General features: G+C 46.6%; 3 protein-coding genes and 1 pseudogene across 5 annotated transcripts; 3 read left to right on the top strand and 1 right to left on the bottom strand.

Annotated features, from left to right (window-relative positions):
• The first annotated feature begins 4,384 nt into the window (after positions 1–4,384).
• LOC125526836 (putative disease resistance protein RGA3) lies at positions 4,385–9,472 on the top strand. Of its 3 annotated transcripts, none has more exons than XM_087513798.1 (2): positions 4,385–8,139; positions 9,409–9,472. In XM_087513798.1, the coding sequence occupies exon 1, from the start codon at positions 4,712–4,714 to the stop codon at positions 8,108–8,110; it is 3,399 nt and encodes a 1,132-aa protein (XP_087369924.1). In that variant the 5' UTR covers positions 4,385–4,711; the 3' UTR covers positions 8,111–8,139; positions 9,409–9,472. The 3 variants fall into 3 exon arrangements, with proteins under 3 accessions (XP_087369924.1, XP_087369923.1, XP_087369922.1); XM_087513797.1 differs by having other exon boundaries at positions 4,387–8,139; positions 8,983–9,472; XM_087513796.1 differs by having other exon boundaries at positions 4,390–8,139; positions 9,041–9,472.
• Positions 9,473–10,649: 1,177 nt separating this feature from the next.
• LOC125526837 (exocyst complex component EXO70A3-like) lies at positions 10,650–14,139 on the top strand. The gene is made up of 5 exons (XM_048709796.2): positions 10,650–10,809; positions 10,954–11,072; positions 11,178–11,284; positions 11,394–11,495; positions 12,384–14,139. Exons 1-5 carry the CDS (start codon positions 10,650–10,652, stop codon positions 13,849–13,851), a joined length of 1,956 nt encoding a protein of 651 aa, XP_048565753.2. The 3' UTR covers positions 13,852–14,139.
• A 2,095-nt stretch (positions 14,140–16,234) lies between these two features.
• LOC125547122 (benzyl alcohol O-benzoyltransferase-like) lies at positions 16,235–18,795 on the bottom strand (annotated as a pseudogene).
• A 1,919-nt stretch (positions 18,796–20,714) lies between these two features.
• Positions 20,715–21,568, top strand: LOC147981106 (uncharacterized). The gene is made up of 3 exons (XM_087515866.1): positions 20,715–21,122; positions 21,203–21,268; positions 21,479–21,568. The coding sequence occupies exons 1-3, from the start codon at positions 20,715–20,717 to the stop codon at positions 21,566–21,568; spliced, it is 564 nt and encodes a 187-aa protein (XP_087371992.1).
• Positions 21,569–21,815: the final 247 nt, after the last annotated feature.

Here is a 21,815-nt window from a genome sequence, read left to right as displayed (position 1 = left end):
GCTTGAAGCCATGAAATCTGAGATGGGATCCATGTATGAGAACAAAGTATGGACTTTGGTTGACTTGCCCGATGATCGGCAAGCAATTGAGAATAAATGGATCTTCAAGAAGAAGACTGACGCTGACGGTAATATTACTGTCTACAAAGCTCGACTTGTCGTAAAAGGTTTTCGGCAAGTTCAAGGGATTGACTACGATGAGACCTTCTCACCCGTAGCGATGCTTAAGTCTGTCCGAATCATGTTAGCAATTGCCGCATTTTATGATTATGAAATTTGGCAGATGGATGTCAAAACTGCATTCCTGAATGGATTTCTGGAAGAAGAGTTGTATATGATGCAACCAGAAGGTTTTGTCGATCCAAAGGGAGCTAACAAAGTGTGCAAGCTCCAGCGATCCATTTATGGACTGGTGCAAGCCTCTCGGAGTTGGAATAAACGCTTTGATAGTGTGATCAAAGCATTTGGTTTTATACAGACTTTTGGAGAAGCCTGTATTTACAAGAAAGTGAGTGGGAGCTCTGTAGTATTTCTGATATTATATGTGGATGACATATTACTAATTGGAAATGATATAGAATTTCTGGATAGCATAAAGGGATACTTGAATAAGAGTTTTTCAATGAAAGACCTCGGTGAAGCTGCTTACATGTTAGGCATTAAGATCTATAGAGATAGATCAAGACGCTTAATTGGACTTTCACAAAGCACATACCTTGACAAAGTTTTGAAAAAGTTCAAAATGGATCAAGCAAAGAAAGGGTTCTTGCATGTGTTACAAGGTGTGAAGTTGAGTAAGACTCAATGCCCGACCACTGCAGAAGATAGAGAGAAAATGAAAGATGTTCCCTATGCTTCAGCCATAGGCTCTATCATGTATGCAATGCTGTGTACCAGACCTGATGTGTGCCTTGCTATAAGTCTAGCAGGGAGGTACCAAAGTGATCCAGGAGTGGATCACTGGACATCGGTCAAGAACATCCTGAAATACCTGAAAAGGACTAAGGATATGTTTCTCATATATGGAGGTGACAAAGAGCTCATCGTAAAAGGTTACGTTGATGCAAGCTTTGACACTGATCCGGACGATTCTAAATCGCAAACCGGACACGTGTTTACATTAAACGGTGGAGCTGTCAGTTGGTGCGGTTCTAAACAAAGCATTGTAGCGGGATCTACATGTGAAGTGGAGTACATAGCTGCTTTGGAAGCAGCAAATGAAGGAGTTTGGATGAAGGAGTTCATATCCGATCTAGGTGTCATACCTAGTGCATCGGGTCCAATGAAAATCTTTTGTGACAATACTGGTGCAATTGCCTTGGCAAAGGAATCCAGATTTCACAAGAGAACCAAGCACATCAAGAGACGCTTCAATTCCATCCGGGATCTAGTCCAGGTGGGAGACATAGAGATTTGCAAGATACATACGGATCTGGATGTTGCAGACCCATTGACTAAGCCTCTTCCACGAGCAAAACATGATCAGCACCAAGGCTCCATGGGTGTTAGAATCATTACTGTGTAATCTAGATTATTGACTCTAGTGCAAGTGGGAGACTGAAGGAAATATGTCCTAGAGGCAATAATAAACTTATTATTTATTTCCTTATATCATGATAAATGTTTATTATTCATGCTAGAATTGTATTAACCGGAAACATAATACATGTGTGAATACATAGACAAATAGAGTGTCACTAGTATGCCTCTACTTGACTAGCTCGTTAATCAAAGATGGTTATGTTTCCTAACCATGAACAAAGAGTTGTTATTTGATTAACGGGATCACATCATTAGGTGAATGATCTGATTGACATGACCCATTCCATTAGCTTAGCACCCGATCGTTTAGTATGTTGCTATTGCTTTCTTCATGACTTATACTTGTTCCTATGACTATGAGATTATGCAACTCCCGTTTGCCGGAGGAACACTTTGTGTGCTACCAAACGTCACAACATAAATGGGTGATTATAAAGGTGCTCTACAGGTGTCTCCAAAGGTACATGTTGGGTTGGCGTATTTCGAGATTAGGATTTGTCACTCCGATTGTCGGAGAGGTATCTCTGGGCCCTCTCGGTAATGCACATCACATAAGCCTTGCAAGCATTGCAACTAATAAGTTAGTTGCGAAATGATGTATTACGGAACGAGTAAAGAGACTTGCCGGTAACGAGATTGAACTAGGTATTGAGATACCGACGATCGAATCTCGGGCAAGTAACATACCGATGACAAAGGGAACAACGTATGTTGTTATGCGGTCTGACCGATAAAGATCTTCGTAGAATATATAGGAACCAATATGAGCATCCAGGTTCCGCTAGTGGTTATTGACCGGAGACGTGTCTCGGTCATGTCTACATTGTTCTCGAACCGTAGGGTCCGCACACTTAACGTTACGATGACAGTTTCATTATGAGTTTATGTATTTTGATGTACCGAAGGTTGTTCGGAGTCTCGGATGTGATCATGGACATGATGAGGAGTCTCGAAATGGTCGAGACATAAAGATCGATATATTGGAAGCCTATATTTGGATATCGGAATCGTTCCGGGTGAAATCAGGATTTTACCGGAGTACCGGAGGGTTACCGGAACCCCCCGGGGGGTTATTGGGCCTACATGGGCCTTAAGGGAGAAGAGGAAAGGAGGCAAGAGGTGGCCGCGCGCCCCTCCCCTTCCTAGTCCGAATAGGACAAGGGAAGGGGGGCGGCGCCCCCCCTTTCCTTTCCCTCTTCCTCATCTTTCCCCTTCTCCTATCCAACTAGGAAAGAAGGGAGTCCTACTCCCGGTGGGAGTAGGACTCCCCCTTGGCCGGCCGCCCCCTCCCCTTGGCTCCTTTATATACGGGGGCAGGGGGGCACCCTAGGACACACAAGTTGATCTTCGTGATCGTTCCTTAGCCGTGTGCGGTGCCCCCCTCCACGATATTACACCTCGGTCATATTGTAGCGGTGCTTAGGCGAAGCCCTGCGACGGTTGAACATCAAGATCATCACCACGCCGTCGTGCTGACGGAACTCTTCCCCGAAGCTTTGTTGGATCGGAGCCCGGGGAGCGTCATCGAGCTGAACGTGTGCCAAGAACTCGGAGGTGCCGGAGTAACGGTGCTTGGATCGGTTGAACCGGGAAGACTTACGACTACTTCCTCTACGTTGCGTCAACGCTTCCGCTTCGGTCTACGAGGGTACGTAGACAACACTCTCACCTCTCGTTGCTATGCATCACCATGATCTTGCGTGTGCGTAGGAATTTTTTTGAAATTACTACGTTACCCAACAAAAGCTGCTACATTTGATAAAAACATCTCATCGACCATGTCTGTCTCCACAGCATCCACATTTACCAATGCAAATCTGCTACCTTTATGCTTGGAATATGTTTCTGAAACTACCACAGGCACATCATCTACCACATGCACATCATCTACTCTGTTTTGCAACTGCTTTACTGCTTGTTCACACAACTGCACTTCCTCCACATAGATCTCTGCACATGACCCAATAGGTGTTGCATTCCCCATCTTCTCCACACTTGAATCATCAAAAATAAATTGCAAACCCTCACTCAGTTTTTTCCCTGGAACAAGCCAGTGCATCTTGTAACTATAATCCCCCCTACAATGTCCTCTTTGTACATGATACATGTCCTGAGCATAAGACAACAAAAGCTCAAACTTTAGGCTTTTCCTATCGAACGGAAAAGTAATCATCAGACCTCCGTTGTATACAAGCAATCCATCCACTGTCTCAAATTTGCCAAAATAATGTAGTGACACATAACTTATTTCTTCTTCATCTGCTGCCTCATCGACAAGACCTGCCCAAAAAAACAATCTTTACCTTATTACATAGCTCAGGACCTACCCATAAAAACAATCTTCCTATGATCTACCCTACACCTCCACGATCTGCCTGCCATGGCAGCAAAATTGGGTGCAGTAGATGACTTCTAAGCGTAGCTCTGATTTGTCCTAAACTAAGATCATGCAGTAGATGACTTCGACGGGAAAGAAAGGGGGGCGGTTGACTCACCATAGGGCGGTGTGGAGGCCGGCGGCATGGCGGACGCCATTGCGGCGTGGGCGGACGCCATGGCAGCGTGGGCTGACGCCGCCGGCGTGCTTGACGCCGTCGCGGCAAGGTTGGGCGTCGTCGTCCAGGCACAGGGAGGTTGGTCGATGCACAGGGACCGAAATCACCTGAATTGGGGGCTGATTGGTCGACCGGCTCCCCCAATCGATGAAAACACCTGAAATCTGCCAAGTCAGCACTGTCCAGTCAGCAAGGAGACTAGTCAAAACCACCTAAATCTGGTGCAAAACCACCATAGGGGAGAATTGATTCGGTTTTGAAGAGTTTAGGGGCTGATTGATCCGGTTTTAGATTTGGGGGGAAATCGGTCCATCAGACAGGATTTAAGGGGGAAAAGATACTTTCCTCAAGGTAAATTGGCCGGAAGAGACCGGCCCAACGAAATTCCCGATGCGAACCTCTTGTCCCTATCGTGACGAACGAGAAAGGAGGAGACGAGAAGCAGCGAAACTTCGTCCAAGTTTCGATTTTTTCGAAGTTTCCAAGGCCGCGCGGCCTCGCCGTTCCCCCCCGGACCCCTACTTCACCATGGACGCGGCGGTGCCTCCGCCCCTCCCACCGCGCCACTCCCACCTTCGGGACCACCGGCAAGCACAGCCTCCCCGACCCCCGACATGGCTCCACCGTCCGCGGCCGGCGCGGCGGCGAGATGGCTGGTGTCGCCGCTGCTGCAGTGCCTGGGCGACCGGGCCAGGTCCTTCGCCGACGACCTCGCGCGGTACCTCCCGGGAGGATCCGGGGACGCGCCCGCCGACCTCGCGCGCCTCTCCGGCGAGCTCCTCCGCCTCCAGGTGAACGCCGCCGACGTCGAGCGCGCCCGGCGCCGCCCCTCCGACCCCGCTCTCGTCGCCTGGCTCCACCGCCTCAGGGACGCGGCCCACGACGCCGACGACCTCCTCGACGACATCCACTACGGCCGCCTCGCCGACTCCCTCGCCGCCCCACGCCATAAGCTCCGCCGCATCCTCGACTTCTCCCTCTCCATCTGCCGCCGCCTGTTCCGCTCCGACGAGCCCCTCAATCGGCTCCCCTCCGTCCTCAAGAATCTCACCGACGCCTCCGCGGCCTACACAGAGATGGCCCACCGCGGCCTGAAGCTGGACGCGCCCGCCTCTTCGTGGCTTGGCAACGAATCGGCTACCCCTCCGCGGCTTGGTAACTTTAGCTCCGCCCTCCCAGTCGACAGCACCTTCTTTGGCCGCGGCCGCGAGCTCGCTGATCTGCTGGAAAGGTTAGTCGGATGCAATGGCCCTGCTCAACTCGGGAACCAGGGTGTCCCGGTTGTTGCCATTGTTGGCGATGGCGGCATCGGCAAGACGACGCTGGCGCAGATGGCCTTCAATGATGTGAGCATCCAGGCTCACTTCGATCTCCGGATGTGGGTGTGCGTCTCAAGCTGTATGCATGTGATGGAGCTTACTAGGGAGATATTGCAGCTGGCCAAAGAGGGGAAGGACTATCGTGGTGTACTCAATTTTAATTATCTGCAGGAGTCGCTGGTTTCTGCCGTTGCAGGGAAGAGGTTCTTGCTCATCCTTGATGATGTTTGGAATGACAACGGGAGTGAGCTTTGGCAGAACGTAGACCAGGGGAAAGCTTTACTATCACCTCTGCAGAATGGTCAGCAAGGTAGCAGAATAGTCGTGACTACACGCACGAAGATGGTGGCTGACATGCTAGGTGTAAGGATCCCAATGATGTTGGTTGGATTGGGTGCCGAAGAGCATTGGTTGTTGCTCAAGAAGCACGCGTTGGTTTGTGAGGAGAGTTCTGGATATTCTCAGTTGAAGGAGATTGGGAGAAAGATTGCTTTGAAGCTAAGAGGATCTCCTCTCGCAGCTAAAGTTATTGGCGGGACGCTTAGTGGTACTCGAAGGGCAAGGGATTGGAACAGTATCTTGGAGACAGATATTCATGGTGACATTGTCGCCACACTTTTGTCAAGCTATTACCATCTGCCACCACACTTGCAGTGTTGCTTTGCATATTGCAGTATATTTCCGAAGAACTGGAAGTTTGAGCCAAAGAAACTTGTTAGGATGTGGATATCACAGGGTTTCATTCAGATGAAAAATGGCAGAAGCATGGAGGATTGTGGTAAAGAGTATTTCAAACAACTTTTGTTGAGGTCATTCTTTCAGACTGTCAAGCAAGGAAACAAAAGGCTCTATCTCATGCATGACTTGATTCATGACTTGGCACAAATGGTTTCTGATGGTGATTGTGGGAGGGTCGAAGGTGACATGTCCAAAAACATACTGCCAACCATCAGACACTTGTCAGTTTCAAGTAACTGTTTAGGAAAGATAAAAAATCAAAACTATCTGAAGAGATTAAGGACACTGATTGTGTTTAGAGATCCTTTGATGCCCCCGAGTCCTATCCCAGATGGTTTTCTCGCTGAGATAAAGAATGTGCGCACGTTAGATTTTACCGGATGTGATATATCCAAGTTACCTGAAGCAATTGACGTACTAACTCATCTACGCTACATAGCACTTCCTGATACTATCAAGACCATACCTGAATCTGTGAGCAGATTACTGCATCTTCAGACTTTTGATATTCCAAAGAAGTGCCAGCTTGATGGATTTCCTGAGGGTATGCACCAGTTGACCAGCTTGCGACATCTTGGCATCGAGTCAAAATACATCTCAACAATAAGAGGTATTGGTAGTCTGGTTAACCTTCAAGGTTCTGTTGAGTTCCATGTTAAAAAGGAAAAGGGGCGAACCTTAGAAGAATTGAAGGATATGAGGGATCTTCATGGGCTTCTTAGCATCAAGAATCTGGAAAATGTTCAATGCAAAGAGGAAGCTTGCGAAGCTCAATTGGCAAATAAGCAACATGTGAACATTTTAAAATTTGAATGGAGTGTTGCCAATTTAGATTTTGGTCCCAACATAGATGCTGAAGTATTGAACTGCTTACAACCTCATCCCAATCTGGAAGAACTTCACATTGCAAGGTACAAAGGGGCATCATCGCCGAGGTGGTTGCAGCTGAAAACGTTGTCCCACCTGAAATGCCTGTATCTAGCTAATTGCAGAAGGTGGGAGTGGCTTCCTCCTCTGGGGCAGCTTCCATCTCTGAGGGTGTTGCACCTGAAGGAAATGAATTCTGTTGCTGAAATTGGCCCTTCGTTCTATGGTGGCTTGATGGCATTTCAATCTCTAAAGGATCTTGAATTTGATGACATGCCGAATTTAGTTCGCTGGACAGGAGAAACTGGTAACTCATTTCTCCCTTCCCTGCAAAAGTTGAAGATTTCAAACTGTCCAAAGTTGGATGAAGTGCCCTTGCTTCCTTATACAATAAAAAGAGTGACGGTAGAACGAAGTAAAGTTTCACATCTCAAGTTGTCCCCTCATTGTTCATCTAGATCAAGCAAATTCATGTTGGAAATTTCTTCCACGAGTATTCTGAGTGAAGGGTTCTTATTACATCAGCAACACCTTGAAGCTACCGAGGTTCTAAACATTAGGGGTTGTTGGGGATCAGTGGCTGCCGAAAAATTTAAGTTACTAACATCACTAAGAAAACTACGGTTATGGCAGTGCGACATGGATGATGCAAGGCTTAATTTGTGTTTGCAACACTTAACTGTTCTCGCTTCCTTAGAGATAATTGACTGCAAGAATATCAAATCATTTGTCTTGCCAGTTGGTTCAAGGTATTTTACAACACTTCAACACTTGTGCTTTGAGAATTGCCTGAACCTTTCCTCCTTGGCTACCTTGGAAAGCTCCATTTTCCTGAAAAGTTTGATCATTGAGAGGTGTCCAATGGTCACAGCAGTGTCCCTACCTTCTGAGATGAAGAGAATGACATCTCTTAATAAACTGAGTATATCACACTGCCAAGGGTTTCAGTCATTGCCGAGCAGTATCCCGCCATCCCTGGAATTTCTTCATTTGGTTGGGTGTGACTCGAGGTTGACTGAAGGGTTACTTGAGAGGCAAGGTCCAGAGTGGGAGAAGATTGCCTTTATCTCCCAAATCACAGTATACTAATTGTATGGCTTGTGTTAGTTTGTTGAACGGTATGTTCTCTTACAATACAATGATGTATTGCTTGATCTTTTTGCAGTGTTTTATGATTTTAGTCTTTAAACTAGTCATGAACATATTTATTCTATATGCTAGAGTTAACTAATCAGAGGTCCTTGAGGATCACTCTGATAACCCTTGATATCTTTATGGTTAGGAGCTTTAAGTGGTGGCCACTGTAAAAAATAAATATATTTAGTGTTCCACACACTAGCGTATCGTCCTGTGTTTACTTCGAATCTTTACTGTCTAGTGCACATCTTTGTTATTCTATTCTTTTATTTTGCACTAATTTAGTTGCCGACTAGGATTACTGTCTTGGGGTAGTTTGCTTGTAATTAGGGTCCACTAGCTGGTAGGATTGTTGTTTTACCTCCGTGAGGATTTATTGTCTTGCAACAGATTAGTACATATTGACAGCAAGTCGCTGATGAAATTACTTAACTGGTAAGACTCAGGCAATAACAAGAGCTAGTAACTTTTGGCATCGCAGTGTTGTGCCTTCAACAAAAGCTAGGTAGCACCAATTATAGTATGCCCCAGTTTATCCCCGTCTTTGGTCTTCGATAGCTGCTGTGTTAGTTTGATGACCAAAAACTAAGAAAAGTCACTGCTTCTGCAGAAGTCCCTCTTGGTTCCATTTTTCATTCAACTACATCCCATCTCTAGCTTCCATTACATTGGTAGCAGAATAGTATGATAATAGTTGCATTGAGGGGGAAATTTGAATTTGTCATTTTTTTGGTTCCATTTGGCAATGCAATTGGTTAAAATGTTACTTAAGTATTTCATACCTTGGTTCATGGTTTATCACCATCATCAATTTTTATTTTTAGGATTTGGATTCTGGACCATGGTGTTCCTCATAGTTCATCTTCTGCTCACCTCTGCTAGGTTTCTGCCGATAGTTTGTGTGTCGTTATGGAGCCAATATCTGGATTTCATACATGAAGCTAGCACTCTACGTACACCTGAAAGCATACCTACAAATAGAATTGGAATGTCTTGATGAGATTCTTGGGAACTCCAAAGCTTTGTGAAGAAGCAATCACTATCTACTGGCCAATGCAAATGCGGTTGATCATTCGAAGGCATGGCCTACTTATGTACCGCAAGCTAAATCCGCTGGAACTTATGGAGTAGAAGCTCTTGTGGTCATAGTTTAAAAACCTAATTTGACTGCATTGCCTGCCAGCATATGGAGTCTCCATCTGTCACTTCACTTACCCATGAAGTTGCTTTGCTTTGCTTTGGCATTTCAGTTAATCTCTAAGATGTATGACTCTCGGAAGGTATAATCCCAGAAAGGTGAAGATCAAGTGTTAATGCAAGTGTTTCAAGAGAGAGCATACCACAGGTTTTGTGAGACACTAACTAGTTACTGCAATGTAAATGCTGCCATATGAACAGGATAAATGGATTAGTGCTCCCTGTAAATTGTGTAGTTGTTTCCGATAGTAAACATCAACACCATACATATAAATGGTTGAAATTGAAATAATGTGTATGTTGTACATAAATTGCTGGCATACTACAAGTTGTACTGAAATCCTTGTTTCCTCATTATCGTGTGCCATATAGTAGGAGTTGCCATTCTTTACTTGACATGAGACGTTTTTGTAATGTGGGCCTTCACCAAAATATTTGTCCATTTCAGGACCATAAGGTGTGATTCAACTCCATTGGGGGAGTGAAATAGGGGAATCACGGGGAAAGAATCAGGGGTATCTTTTTGTTTTGTGGGAAAGAATTAGGGGTATCTGGTTGCCATATAAATCAAATTTGTACTTAATTGTACTTTTTCCGTTCCAAACTACTCCCTCCATTCCAAATTACTTGTCGTGGTTTTAATTCAAATTTTTTACTGTTAGTTTTATATGAATACGGTGTGTAAAGGAGTCGGGAAATATTATGAAACCTATGCACGACAAACCTAATGAGTACAATTTCAACATAACCAACTAAAATTGTGTTACTAATTATTACTTTTCAAAGATAGAGAAGTTTGACTGCACATCTAAAGCATCATCCATTTTGGAATGGAGCTAGTGGCAACTAAAAGTGTGTGTGAATACGCCGTTCTGTCTGTGTTAACAAGGATGATCATTGTACCCGACGTACAGAACTAGACAGATATGATGCGTTGAGCATCAGAACTTTGGTTTTACCTCTCCTTATTGTCCCATTCAGATTCGGAAATTTCCTTGAAGCTGACAGAAACTTGCCCTACACTCCTTCATAGAATCATTCCTTCAAAATCAGAATATGCTGTCCAGATAAGCCCATTGTGGTTTGGAGTTATTCTTTGTTTCCTAGCGACCTAAGAGAAACTTAACTCCATCTTTAAAACAATAATCTACCATTAACAGAGGGCATTGCGCATCTGTGCAGACAATAAACCACAGAACACAGACCATCTGGGGATTCTAAGTACAGGTGGAGCTAACATGTGCATGCATGTTGTTAATTAATGCACTAAAGGAAATAAAGGACAGCAGCGCTCATGGATCTGGCAACTGTACCTCGACCTGCAAGTGAGAAGGTACACCTGGCAGTGGGGGATGATGTTACGCAGTGTCGGCTTACTCTCCGATGGGCTTTGCACTTCATCCCACCACATATGTTGTTAGTTCTTGTCCACATCCACAGGCCAACTACCCCAAGTAAGAATTCTCTTTTTTGTCTGCTTCTAGTTTGTCTGATGTTATGTAACCCCTTGATTCTAATGAATCACAAGTTGTCATGCTGCTTGGAGAAAATTTACAGATATTTTTCACCTCTTAACATTTTGTAGCTGTTTGTTTCAGCTGTATTGGGAGCTTCAGTTGCAGCAAGCAAGTTGACAGAAGATCATGTTAGCGCGCACAGGATAAGTGAGAAAAACGTGATTGAGAAGAACTTAAAGGAGTGCTTGCAAATGTGTAAGGTGAATGCTGAAACTGAAATGATTAGTCCGTGGCTGTGTTCTTTCATATACAATGCATTTTTTTTAAGGAAAGAGCAGGGCACTGATATTGCGCATTTCTTCTAGGTCCAAGCAGAGATACTCATAATTGACAAAGATGATGTGATCGCTGGACTTGGGGAGGCAGTCAAAGACCAGAAGGTTACTACACTCGTTATGGGTGTCAAAAGAAGGTATATTACTACTTACATATGTTTCCTGGGTGCTGGTAGCAGCCTGGCGCAGTATTATATCGCCCCAACTTTCTAATGTATTTCATGTGACCTCTGGGTTTTGATATAGAAAACATGGCTGGAAGAGCAAGACAGCAGATGCTTTGGAAAAACAAGCCGACTGTTTGTGCAATATTCTGTATCTTCATGAGGGAGTTCTCGTTGCCAGCAGGTACTGAACAAATCCTTAATCAACCTTGCATGTTCTTTTGGGGTTTATATTTTAGACCATGAAGAGGAACTGCATGTCAATGCATTAAGATAGTAAACGAGTCGGAACAACCAAGAATGGCCAAGCACTCAAAGGAACGATACGACTAAAGAAACAGAAACTGTACCGAAATAAAATAAAAACTGTACAAGGCTAAGCCAAAACTCGCAACAGACCCTTTGCTCCCACCATGTACCAGAGCTTGTATTCATCCTTGTCTCTGTCGATGAGCTGCTCTACCAACATGGGCTCATTGTTGAAAACCCTGTTGTTACAGTCCTTCCAGATGAACCAAGGCACCAAAATAGTCGTCGTGTCGAAGCCCCTCCTGCTCATTTTGGTGAAGGCCTGACGTGCAATGCAGAAGACCAAGCCAGGTCAAAACACCGTGGTAGATGATACTGCTAGGTGGGAGGTTAGAACACAGTTGAACTGTTAGGCATCTATGAAAATCGACAAAACAAACTCACCTCCTTCCCTTTTGGTACCACTTCAAGCTTTTATAAATTTCCCTTGCCGGCATATATCCTGCCTATTAATAGAAAAAAAAACTAAGTGCAGTTCCAGTAATCAATCACAAAATGATAAGTTTTTTTAATACATAAAAGGAGACACAAGCATTCATTTGAAGTCCATTGTTTTATCACGTGGCATTTTTTTCCAGCATATCCCCTTTTCTCGGTTTTAAGGGAACATGATTGACTGTACTTTTTTTTTCCTGCCAGAGTAAACGATTTTATTACAGTTCCCTAATAAAACATAAAATTTATTGTTACCCTGACATGACAATCTTGCTAGCTTCTATGATCTGTTCATCAACATTTATCTTAGCCTCTCGTTTATTTACAGGCATCAGCACACAGATAGGAAAATTGGCATGCCTTCTTTGGTAGGTTGCCACTTCTCAGGCAGTAATAGTAACACCACGAAATCCTCTTCTTTCTTCAACTCTCGAAGCACCGCCGACACCTTTGACACGGAGCATCTTGATGACCCTTCCTTAGTGATGAATTCAACCTATATATACCATGATTGTAGGTTCAACACTATAATTGGTCTCAAGTCATTTGACACTTTTAAGGAGCTAGTAAAGCAGCAAATTTTAGCTGAGCACTCAAGGGACTTGTACCAGGCATTCAACATCAAATACTGTGATATCTTCACTGGGTGCCAGTTAATTGGTGGCTTTGACTCACTCATTGGAGTAGATCCCCAACATTTAGGGGAGGAACATTGGAAATCCATCAAGAGCTGGCCTGCAGTGTTGGAGTATATTGTCAGTGTTCTCAAGACATTGCAGATGCAGCTCCTCATGCAGAATCATCGTGCACGCAACGGATTTACACATGATGACCTTTCAGAAGCAGTGAAAAAACCTATTAAGCGTCTGTTCACTGTTGCTTCAATTGTATCTGACCATGAGGTGCGGAAGTCACCAGAGAAGCTATTCTGTGTACTGAACATGCACACAGCACTCATAAATGCTGCCCCCACTCTCAGGAAAGTCTTCTCTACAAAATCCATCAGAGATGTTCTTCAAGAACTGGAGGACTCTGTAAGGGGAATACTTAAAGAACTTAAAGGCTTAATTCATACATACAACTCACCAAAAGTAGTGCAGGATGGAGATATCCTGCCGATATGTGGGTACCTCATGAGATACATCATGCTCCTAGTGAAGCATAAAGGTTCACTTGATAGGATTCTATCTCATGATTACACTGACAGTCTGTTGAAAGTTGAGGGAATGAGTTTGACAAGTGATCTAGTGTCTGGGCTCATTACTGATCTAGAATCAGTAATTGATAAACATTCAAAGCAATGTGCTGCTTCTAAAGGACTCCAGTTCATATTCTTGATGAACAACATACATTTCATACTTCAAGAAGTCAAGCAATCAGACGTACAGCTGACTGTAAAAGTCAAGTGGTTTGAGAAACGCCGATCCTTGATCAAGGGGTACATAAAGAGTTACCTATCTGCATCATGGGGACCTGTTACGTCCACCTTGGAGGTTGCAAAAAGCATGCCTCCCACTAAAAAGGCAAGGATAAACTTGCTCAACTTCTGGTACACGGCTCCGCCAATGACTCCCTTGCAGAGTTTTGCTTCGTCTTTCAATGAAGCTTGCAGTAGCCAGATTTGCTTGAAGGTACCTAGTCCAACTCTTCGAGATGAGCTTCGTGTAAAGATCCTTGAGTTTGTTAGTCGAGCGTACCATGGACACTTGGCAAGTCAGAGACAGTCTGCAGAACAAAATGCGAGGGAATTTGAATCGGAGTGGAAAACCAAAATTAGCGAATTGTTTGAAGGATGAAGTAGCAGTTTAATTTCTGTCTGTGAGCGGAAGTGGATGAAGACCACAGTGCAAGTAGAGGCTTTGTATATTGTACCTATGTTGCTGCCCCTTGTGTTTGTCCCTGTATAATTAAAGACATATTTTTGCTATGGAGGTGCTATTTATATCTTTAACGTACATACTTAAGAACTTATATCTGTGTGACACGAATAAGGTTTCAGTCTTGGGACTTCGGGATGTCAAAATAGAAATGCCGTCTCCCCTATATATTTGCTTCACACTTCCATCCAATCATCCACTAGTAAATGCATCGAGGCATGGTATCTTCATTCGTCTTTACTTTGTTACTGTATTAATCATACGATGAACACAACTTTGCTGCCTCATGTGCTATGTTGGCTCTACTTGTACTTTCTTGCTTGGAGCTATTTCCTAAAGACATCCTTTCCTGTTATCTTTATGAAATATATGTCATTCCCTCCTGAATAAGAATGTGACAGCGAAAACGATGGAGATGAACAAGCAGACAAGGCCAGCTACCAATAACCGCTACAACAATTTGTTTGCGGACCATATTTCTTTCAGGTGAATTTGCTGCCATATTCTTCTGGAAGGAGCGGGGAGTGTGTGCCGCTCCAGGCAACAAAACACAAAGAAACGTTCTCGGTACTTTCTGAGTGGGGGCATTCCAAGATCGAGACCAAGGATAGGGGAGCCGGTGCTTCTTCAAGAAGACAAAGACAGACAAGGTACTAGCTTCCTGGCAACATGTAACACATTGTTTTTACAGCACGCGACATTGTTTTAACAGCCAACCCGACATAGTTTTTACAGTCAACCCGATTTTTCCTAGGTATGTCGTTCTCTTCTATCAGCTTTTACTAAGCAAATTTTTACATGTTGATACTATGAGATGCTAGAATTCGTTTGCAACAAGACACGCCAATTAACCAACCAATAATCTTCCGATATACTTATAAATCTAGTGTCCTCTCTTCCTTTTTTAAGTATATATTGGTTGTGTGATTGCATCTGAAGACTCGAGGCAGATGATACACCAGTCTCTCCCCAGGTACAGAATCATTCCATCTGTAGAAGGAATCATCTGGGAGCGTTATCTTCGATAAAAACTAGGAAGGGCCAGGTGATGGTTATCGTCCAAGATGATGCATGCGGCAACCGCATTAATTCCAGCCTGCAGATGGGAATGTGTTCCGGCGACAGGTGATGTCAGGCAATGCACATTTGATGATGCACTGCATTGTTTGAGAACTGCCAATCACGTTATCTTCGATTGGTAACACTGAACCTGGCTTGGCTTTTACAGTCAGATACCAGGTTCAGTGTTACCTTCGATTGGTGCTTTCAAGGAGCTAGCGGCCGACCAATCACAAGAACCGAACAAGGCACTGACTTTGTACTAAATGTATTGAGATATTGACTAGGTGTTGGATCATACTCCTAGGTGGTATTGACACGGCTGCTGGTGTAGACTACAGTTCTTTTGAGATGGAAGTCCGTCTGTCCAAAGCTGGCCTGCAGCATTGGAGACTCGGAGTGTATCGTCACAGATCTCGAAGCGACAATTTTGCAACACAGTGAGGATCATGTCACCGAGGTTCTCAGTACGGCACAGATGCAATTGCCTGAGCAGACAAGCCATGCTTGCAGTGTGTTTCAGAGGCAGCAAAAGGAAACCTCAGAAACTGCTCAGTATCAACCGGGAAGCTCTTCTGCATACTGAACATGTACAGTGTAATTTGCAGCGCCACCACTGCTCTCTCACGGGATCGAGGGAGCGGTCTCAGCACGGAGGGATTCTGCAAAGGAAAAGGAATGCCGCGCGAACTCAAAGTCCAGATTTGCCCGAGGAAGGTACCAAAGCATGGCCGCATTTCCATGATGGCAGGATACCTCATGGAACACCACAGCGTGCTGGTAAGCAGCGGCAACGCACACTGGGTGCTTACGCAATGCTGCTACGCCGCGGTGTAACCTCCCCCGTTGCTGGTATATGATAGCCGACGTGAGGTCTTGCTCCAGTCGCCTGACCTGAGGAAGAAGCAGAAGAGAAAACGAGAGGAGAGTGGAGGAGAATTCAGGGTTTCATTCCTCAGTTCAGACTTGCCTTTTCAGTTACAACTTCAGGCTTGTGTAACCGAACACCTCTCCTTTTTCTTTTTTGCGAAATAGCCGAACACCTCTCCTGACTCACTGGTCACACTTTGAACATCTTTTGTATGTTTTACATTGTATAATTTTTATTATATGTCACAAACATTTTTTTGAAACACGCGAACATTTTTTGAAATGTAATGTATATTTTGTTGAATGGTACGCATTTTTTTAATTATGTGAACATTTATAACATTTTAAAAAATGTACTTGACCCCAATAACCGTTAGAGCTCGGCGGTTAGGCCTGCCAGCTCGAGCTGGAACTTTTCCATGTCGTCCTTGGGCAGGCAGATGGGCACCACGGTGCCCTCCTTCCCATTGCCGTTCTTCGACCCCAAGAAGTAATTGGCAATGCCGGGGACCGGCCCTTCGCCTCCCCATTGCGGGTTTTTACGTTCGCGTTCCGTATGCAACGCGAATCCGAGCCTGCCATCATGCATGTTGTCCAATCAATTAGGCTCAACGTTATGTTAGCCATGCACCAGCCACGGGCTAGTAGATTCGTTTCTCTAGCTAGGTTCTGTGCATTCTCTGTGCACTTTTCCCTTTAGTGGCAGGCCGGCCTCATAATTATATATGGCGTGGATAATTAATGTCGCTAGTTACTTCTTTTTGCAGGATAATGCCACTAGTTACTGTGGGATTATTACATGTTAACCCACAACTTCACTAAAAAATTCACGCGCGTGCAATTTTTATGAAGGCTCTGTCGGACTTTATGAAGGATGTGCCTGAACTTTGCCAAAAAAATCAGAAGGACTTTTGAAACAACCAATAAAAATGAAAAGTTCTTTGAGTTTTGGCGACAAAGTTTCAAAAATAAGGTTAAAACATTTCTCTACCTCTTTTTCAAAAATTGCGAGCTATGCCAGAGTTTTCCAAAAGTTCTTCTATTTGTCATGGCAAAGTTCAGATACCAGTTTAACAAAGTTAGGTTCTATTTTTTTTACTGGATAAAGTTTGGTTCTATTTAAAACTATTTAAAGAACATTCGTTGAGAACAATTTCAATAACAGGATATTTTAATTTTGTGATGCTTAAATTACTTCCAACAACATAAACTAGAGAGATAATCGCAGGAATTAATTCCACAGCCAGAGGGGTAAAGTGAATCTAGCAACAACGTCACCTACTACTGGACAAGACTAGACCGGGACCTAGCGAGGCTCTTCTTCGTTTTCTCACACGCATCATGGATAGATTTGGCCAGTAAAGTTACACGCTGTGAACAGAATGCGAATGTAAATGCCTTTTCCCACAACTTCCCCCACCCGAAGTCCACGCCCTTGAACCCAGCGTGGCTCACGTCCATGACACGATGTACGTCTGCGACAGCGCGAACAGCGGCCGCCCGGTGAGCACCATCAGGTCCGCCACCGACAGCAGGTAGTCGTACGTCACCGCCGCCTTGGCCTTCTTCACCAGCTCGAGCGCGTGCCTGAGCCCCCCGCCGCAGAGCTCCCCGGTGGTGGTCGCCGCGGCCGAGTACGCGAACGCCCGTAGAAGCCTTCTGGGGGAGGGGTGCTGGCGTGACCGCGAAAGACCGAAAGTTGATGATGAAAGACAGGCGCACCTCCTCGTCGGCCGCGTAACCGAGCGCAGCTATGCGGCTGCGCCAGATGCAGGCGACCATGAGCTCGAACCGGGAGCAGCCGCCGCGCATGTGGGGCGGCGCCCGCTGCCGCAGCCCGAAGAATCTCTCGGCGCCTGAAGAAGAACGGGACGCGCACCATGTCGCCTGGGGCCGTGTTGACAGCATCCGGTCCGGCCCGCCCGCCGGCTCCCGGTATTCGAGGTGCGAGTACGACGGCTGCGGGTGCTGCCGCACCATGAACACCTCCCTGCCCCACGCTGGCGTCATCGTCGGCGCGTCGGCGTCCCGCGCAAGCTCGCCCATGGCCTTCTCGAACTGCATGCAGCCCGGCGCGTCCACCATGCAGTGGCAGGCACGATGCCCAAATATGCAGCCTCCACACTTGAGCCTCGCCACCTGCACGTAACGATATTAACAGACCGAGACTTCGTTGTGTCTCAGTCGATGCTATATTTTTTTGATCTCGCATCGAGATTCGTACAAATTAATTTATTCAGTTTTTGTTCTTTTATATACCATGTCATTTCTTTTATATACTATTACGTCATTTGATTGAGATTTGGTTAAATCTCAGTCGAGTGGGATCTAGCCACAACCGAAAATAAATTGTAGCTAGCTACGACTTTATATAGCTTCTGACACAGTGCCACTGCCCGTTGACGCTAGTAGTTCAGACTTTAGACGATCACATATTTTTTCTAGAGAAAAACGATCACAGATTCACGGTGCGCACCTGAAAATAGAGCAAGGGGCGGTCAATGACCGGCTCTACGCCTGCCTTGGAGATGCCCTCCAAGACGAACTGCTGGAAGCAAGGGAATGGGGGGCTTTGGAGGTCGCTGAAGTCGTCCGCCGTGAGGTCGGCGTCTGCCTCCGCGAACAAGGCGCCCTGTTCGCCGCAGTCCACGACGAGCTTCCTCCCGGCCTCCACGCGCAGACGGCCATCGAGCGGGTAGCCGGGTACTAGTGGACGACGGCCCTGGCCAGCGCCTCCCGCACGACCCTGGCGGGATCCTGCCCCTGCCTGGACAGGTTGCCGCGGTACAGGTGGATGCCCGAGCTGTAGAACCGCATGCCCTCCGCGTCGTCGATGTCCGACAGCGGCTTCACCTCCCGCGGCGTCGGCGCCGATGGCACCACCAGCACCGGCTCGCCTCGACGCACCGCGAATGCCGGCAGTGACAACGCCATGAACGATCGATACCAAATCCAAGACGTGAAGAAAAATAAAATGCAAGTTGTAGAAACGTACGCTATGGGGTGCATGCAGTGGAATGTACGTGCAAAGTTTGGGTACATTTTATAAGGCCGGAATGAACCTGGGGTTGGTGCCAAATGCCAAATACGGAAGGGCAGCATGTGTATGGAGAGCCAGTGGTGGCTAGCAAGGTCAGTATAGCTCAAATGTATTTTCCACGCAGCAGCACTACTCCTGATCATGATCATGTGCCCTGAACTCCTGATCATGTCCCAATGGTCAAAGTATCCAAGAAAACGGCGCCATGTGGTGCCGTTTGTTTTCTTTCTCTATACGTTGCGTTTATTAGCCGGTGCATGCCGAGTCGTAGAAATGACACGCACAATTATTAGCCGGTGCCCAGCCTGACAGCCTGCCACAATTTTGTTACGAGTATCTTTTTCTTGATATGTTTGTTGCGATTACTTGAGATGCGAGATGGTTAGTTTTTTTTCGTCGGTCGACTACGAGGCGCATGTGACAATCTTGAGATGTGATGTTGGCTCAGTATCTTGGAGATGTTCAGAGATAGGATACAGGAGTAAGCGTAGGTGCGTGTATGTAGACTTTTACCATTGTCTTGTGTTGAAAAAATGACAGGGACCTCCGCGAACGCAAGAACGCCCTCCTGACCGCCATCCAAGCCCTGGACACCTGCGCTGACACTTTCGGGATTTCCCCGGATGAGTGGATGCTGAGATATGATCTCGAGGATCAGCTCTTGATCATATACACGGATGAAGAAGCATACTGGAGGCTTCGCGGTACTCAGAAATGGGTGCTCCGTGGAGAGGCCAATACGGCTTACTTCCAGGCGATTGCGAATGGGCGGCGACGACGGAACTCCATCCATTGCTTATGGGATGGGGATTCCTAGATTGTCTGTCCATCGGACATCCGTGCCCACGTAGACGGTTTCTACAAAGCCCTATTCTCCCCCACCCTTCGGGGTGGGGCCGCACTGGCCCTCGACACTTGGTCGAGTAACCAGTTAGTGTACGATGAGGCAAATGCCGCCTTGGTGGCGCCTTTTTCGGAGGACGAGGTCCTCACGGCCATAAAGGGTATGAACCCCTCCTCGGCCCCGAGACCGGATGGACTGCCTGTGACTTTTTTCAAAACGTTCTGGCAGACTATCAAACTGGAAGTCATGGCCCTCTTCGACGAATTCTTCTCGGGGACCATGGACCTTGGGCACCTAAACTATGGGGTCATCACTCTCATCCCCAAAGTTCCGGGTGCTTCTGACATCCGCCAGTTCCGGCCTATCACTGTGATCAATGTGATATTCCGGATCTTGACCAAAGGGTACGCCAATAGGGTGACCCTCTTAGCTGACACTCACTGGCGGAGCTTCGGCAAGGCCGAATGGGCTGTGGCCCGCCCAACATTTTGACATTTGTACACTAATTCATTTACTCCTAGGCCTTGAAACATCAGCCCACAGGCTACTTAATTCTATTTGTCTGATCAGCCCGCCCAACAATTTGCCTCAAGCTCCGCCACTGCTAACACTATCACTCACCCCAACCAATCTACCTTCATTCAAGGGCGGTTTATTCTGGATGGAGTTTTGGTGTTCCATGAGGTCCTTCATGAAGTCCGGTCCAAACACCATCGAGCGGTCTTCCTGAAGCTCGACTTACATAAATCCTATGATACGGTTCACTGGCCCTTCCTTCGGGAAGTATTGCTCCGCAAGGGTTTCGATGACTGGTGGGTGACCAGAGTTATGCAACTCGTCTCCTGCGGTCGGACCGCGGTTAACATTAATGGTGAGGTCGGGCCTTTCTTCCCCACTCTCTGTGGGGTTCGCCAGGGCGACCCATTCTCCCCGTTTCTGTTTAACATGGTGGTCGATGCCCTTGCGGTCATGCTGGATAAGGCCAAATCTGCTGGCCATATCCACGGCATTGTCCCTCACCTGGTAGGAGGGGGAGGGGTCTCCCTCCTACAATATGCAGACGACACCATAATAATGGTTGAGGGCTCCGCGACCGACATAGCCAACCTAAATTTTCTCCTCCTATGCTTCCAACAAATGTCCGGGCTCACTATCAACTTCGATAAGAGCGAAGTGATGATCCTTGGCTATCCTCCGGAGGAGGCCCAGGCCATAGCTGATCGGCTAAACTGCCGCCTGCGTACTTTTCCCACGACTTATTTGGGGATACCCATTAGTGACTCGCGACTCACCGTGGCTGACCTCCGCCCGACAGTGACCCGGATGCAGCACCGGGTCGAGCCCTGGAAGGGGAGGTGGCTCTCGAAGGCGGCCCGGGTAATCCTCATCAACTCCTCGCTTGCCAGCCTCCTATGGTCCTCATGAACTTCTACAGCCTGCATGAGATGCTCCATCAGGAGATCGCCAAGTACCAGTCTAGGTTTTTCTGGGCAGGCGAGGGTGACAAGCAGAAATACCATATGGTAAGTTGGCCCGACATTTGCAAACTCAAGGACCAGGGTGATCTGGGGATCTTGTCCTCTCGGCGCATGAACATTGCTCCCCTGACTCGTTGGCTCTGGCGTATCGCCAATGGGGAGGGAGGCCTCTGGCTTACTATCATTCAAAACAAGTACCTTCGGGGCCAACCCCTAACTTTCTGTCAGCGTTCTGGTGGCTCCCAGTTCTGGCAGGTTGTGATTCAGCTATTACCTGTGCTCCGCATCGGCACGTCCATCTCGGTTGGCTCTGAGTCCTCGACCCTATTCTGGTTCGACCGCTAGTTAGGGGACTCCCCCCTGGCCACTCGATTCCCGGACCTATTCGCCATAGCGGTCGACCCTCGGGTCTCTGTCGAGACTGCCCTTATTGACTTAGGGCGTCTCGCTTTCCGGCGCCCCTTCGGCCCCCTTGAGGTTGCCTCTTGGGACTCCCTCCTCCAGGAGATCGCTCTTATTTCGATGGACGTCGAGGGTGCCCCTGACTCCATCTCTTGGCGTCTGGAGCCATCCGACCGTTTCTCCACTAAGT

The sequence above is a fragment of the Triticum urartu genome, chromosome 3A (genome assembly GCF_056163025.1).
Source record: "Triticum urartu cultivar PI428250 chromosome 3A, HENAU_Tu73, whole genome shotgun sequence".
Taxonomy (NCBI): domain Eukaryota; kingdom Viridiplantae; phylum Streptophyta; class Magnoliopsida; order Poales; family Poaceae; genus Triticum; species Triticum urartu.
Note: the sequence above shows the minus strand (reverse complement) of the source record. Positions and strands in the feature narration are given on the sequence as shown.

Bases quoted from the DNA above. Each gene is read 5' to 3' on its own strand.
- LOC125526836 (XM_087513798.1), top strand. From the start codon at position 4,712: ATGGCTCCACCGTCCGCGGCCGGCGCGGCGGCGAGATGGCTGGTGTCG.
- LOC147981106 (XM_087515866.1), top strand. From the start codon at position 20,715: ATGCTGGATAAGGCCAAATCTGCTGGCCATATCCACGGCATTGTCCCT. The intron at 21,123-21,202 runs GTAATCCTCATC...ATGCTCCATCAG, and splicing joins GGCTCTCGAAGGCGGCCCGG to GAGATCGCCAAGTACCAGTC. The intron at 21,269-21,478 runs GTAAGTTGGCCC...CAGTTCTGGCAG, and splicing joins ACAAGCAGAAATACCATATG to GTTGTGATTCAGCTATTACC.
- LOC125526837 (XM_048709796.2), top strand. From the start codon at position 10,650: ATGGATCTGGCAACTGTACCTCGACCTGCAAGTGAGAAGGTACACCTG. The intron at 11,073-11,177 runs GTGAATGCTGAA...CATTTCTTCTAG, and splicing joins AGTGCTTGCAAATGTGTAAG to GTCCAAGCAGAGATACTCAT. The intron at 11,285-11,393 runs GTATATTACTAC...GTTTTGATATAG, and splicing joins GTTATGGGTGTCAAAAGAAG to AAAACATGGCTGGAAGAGCA.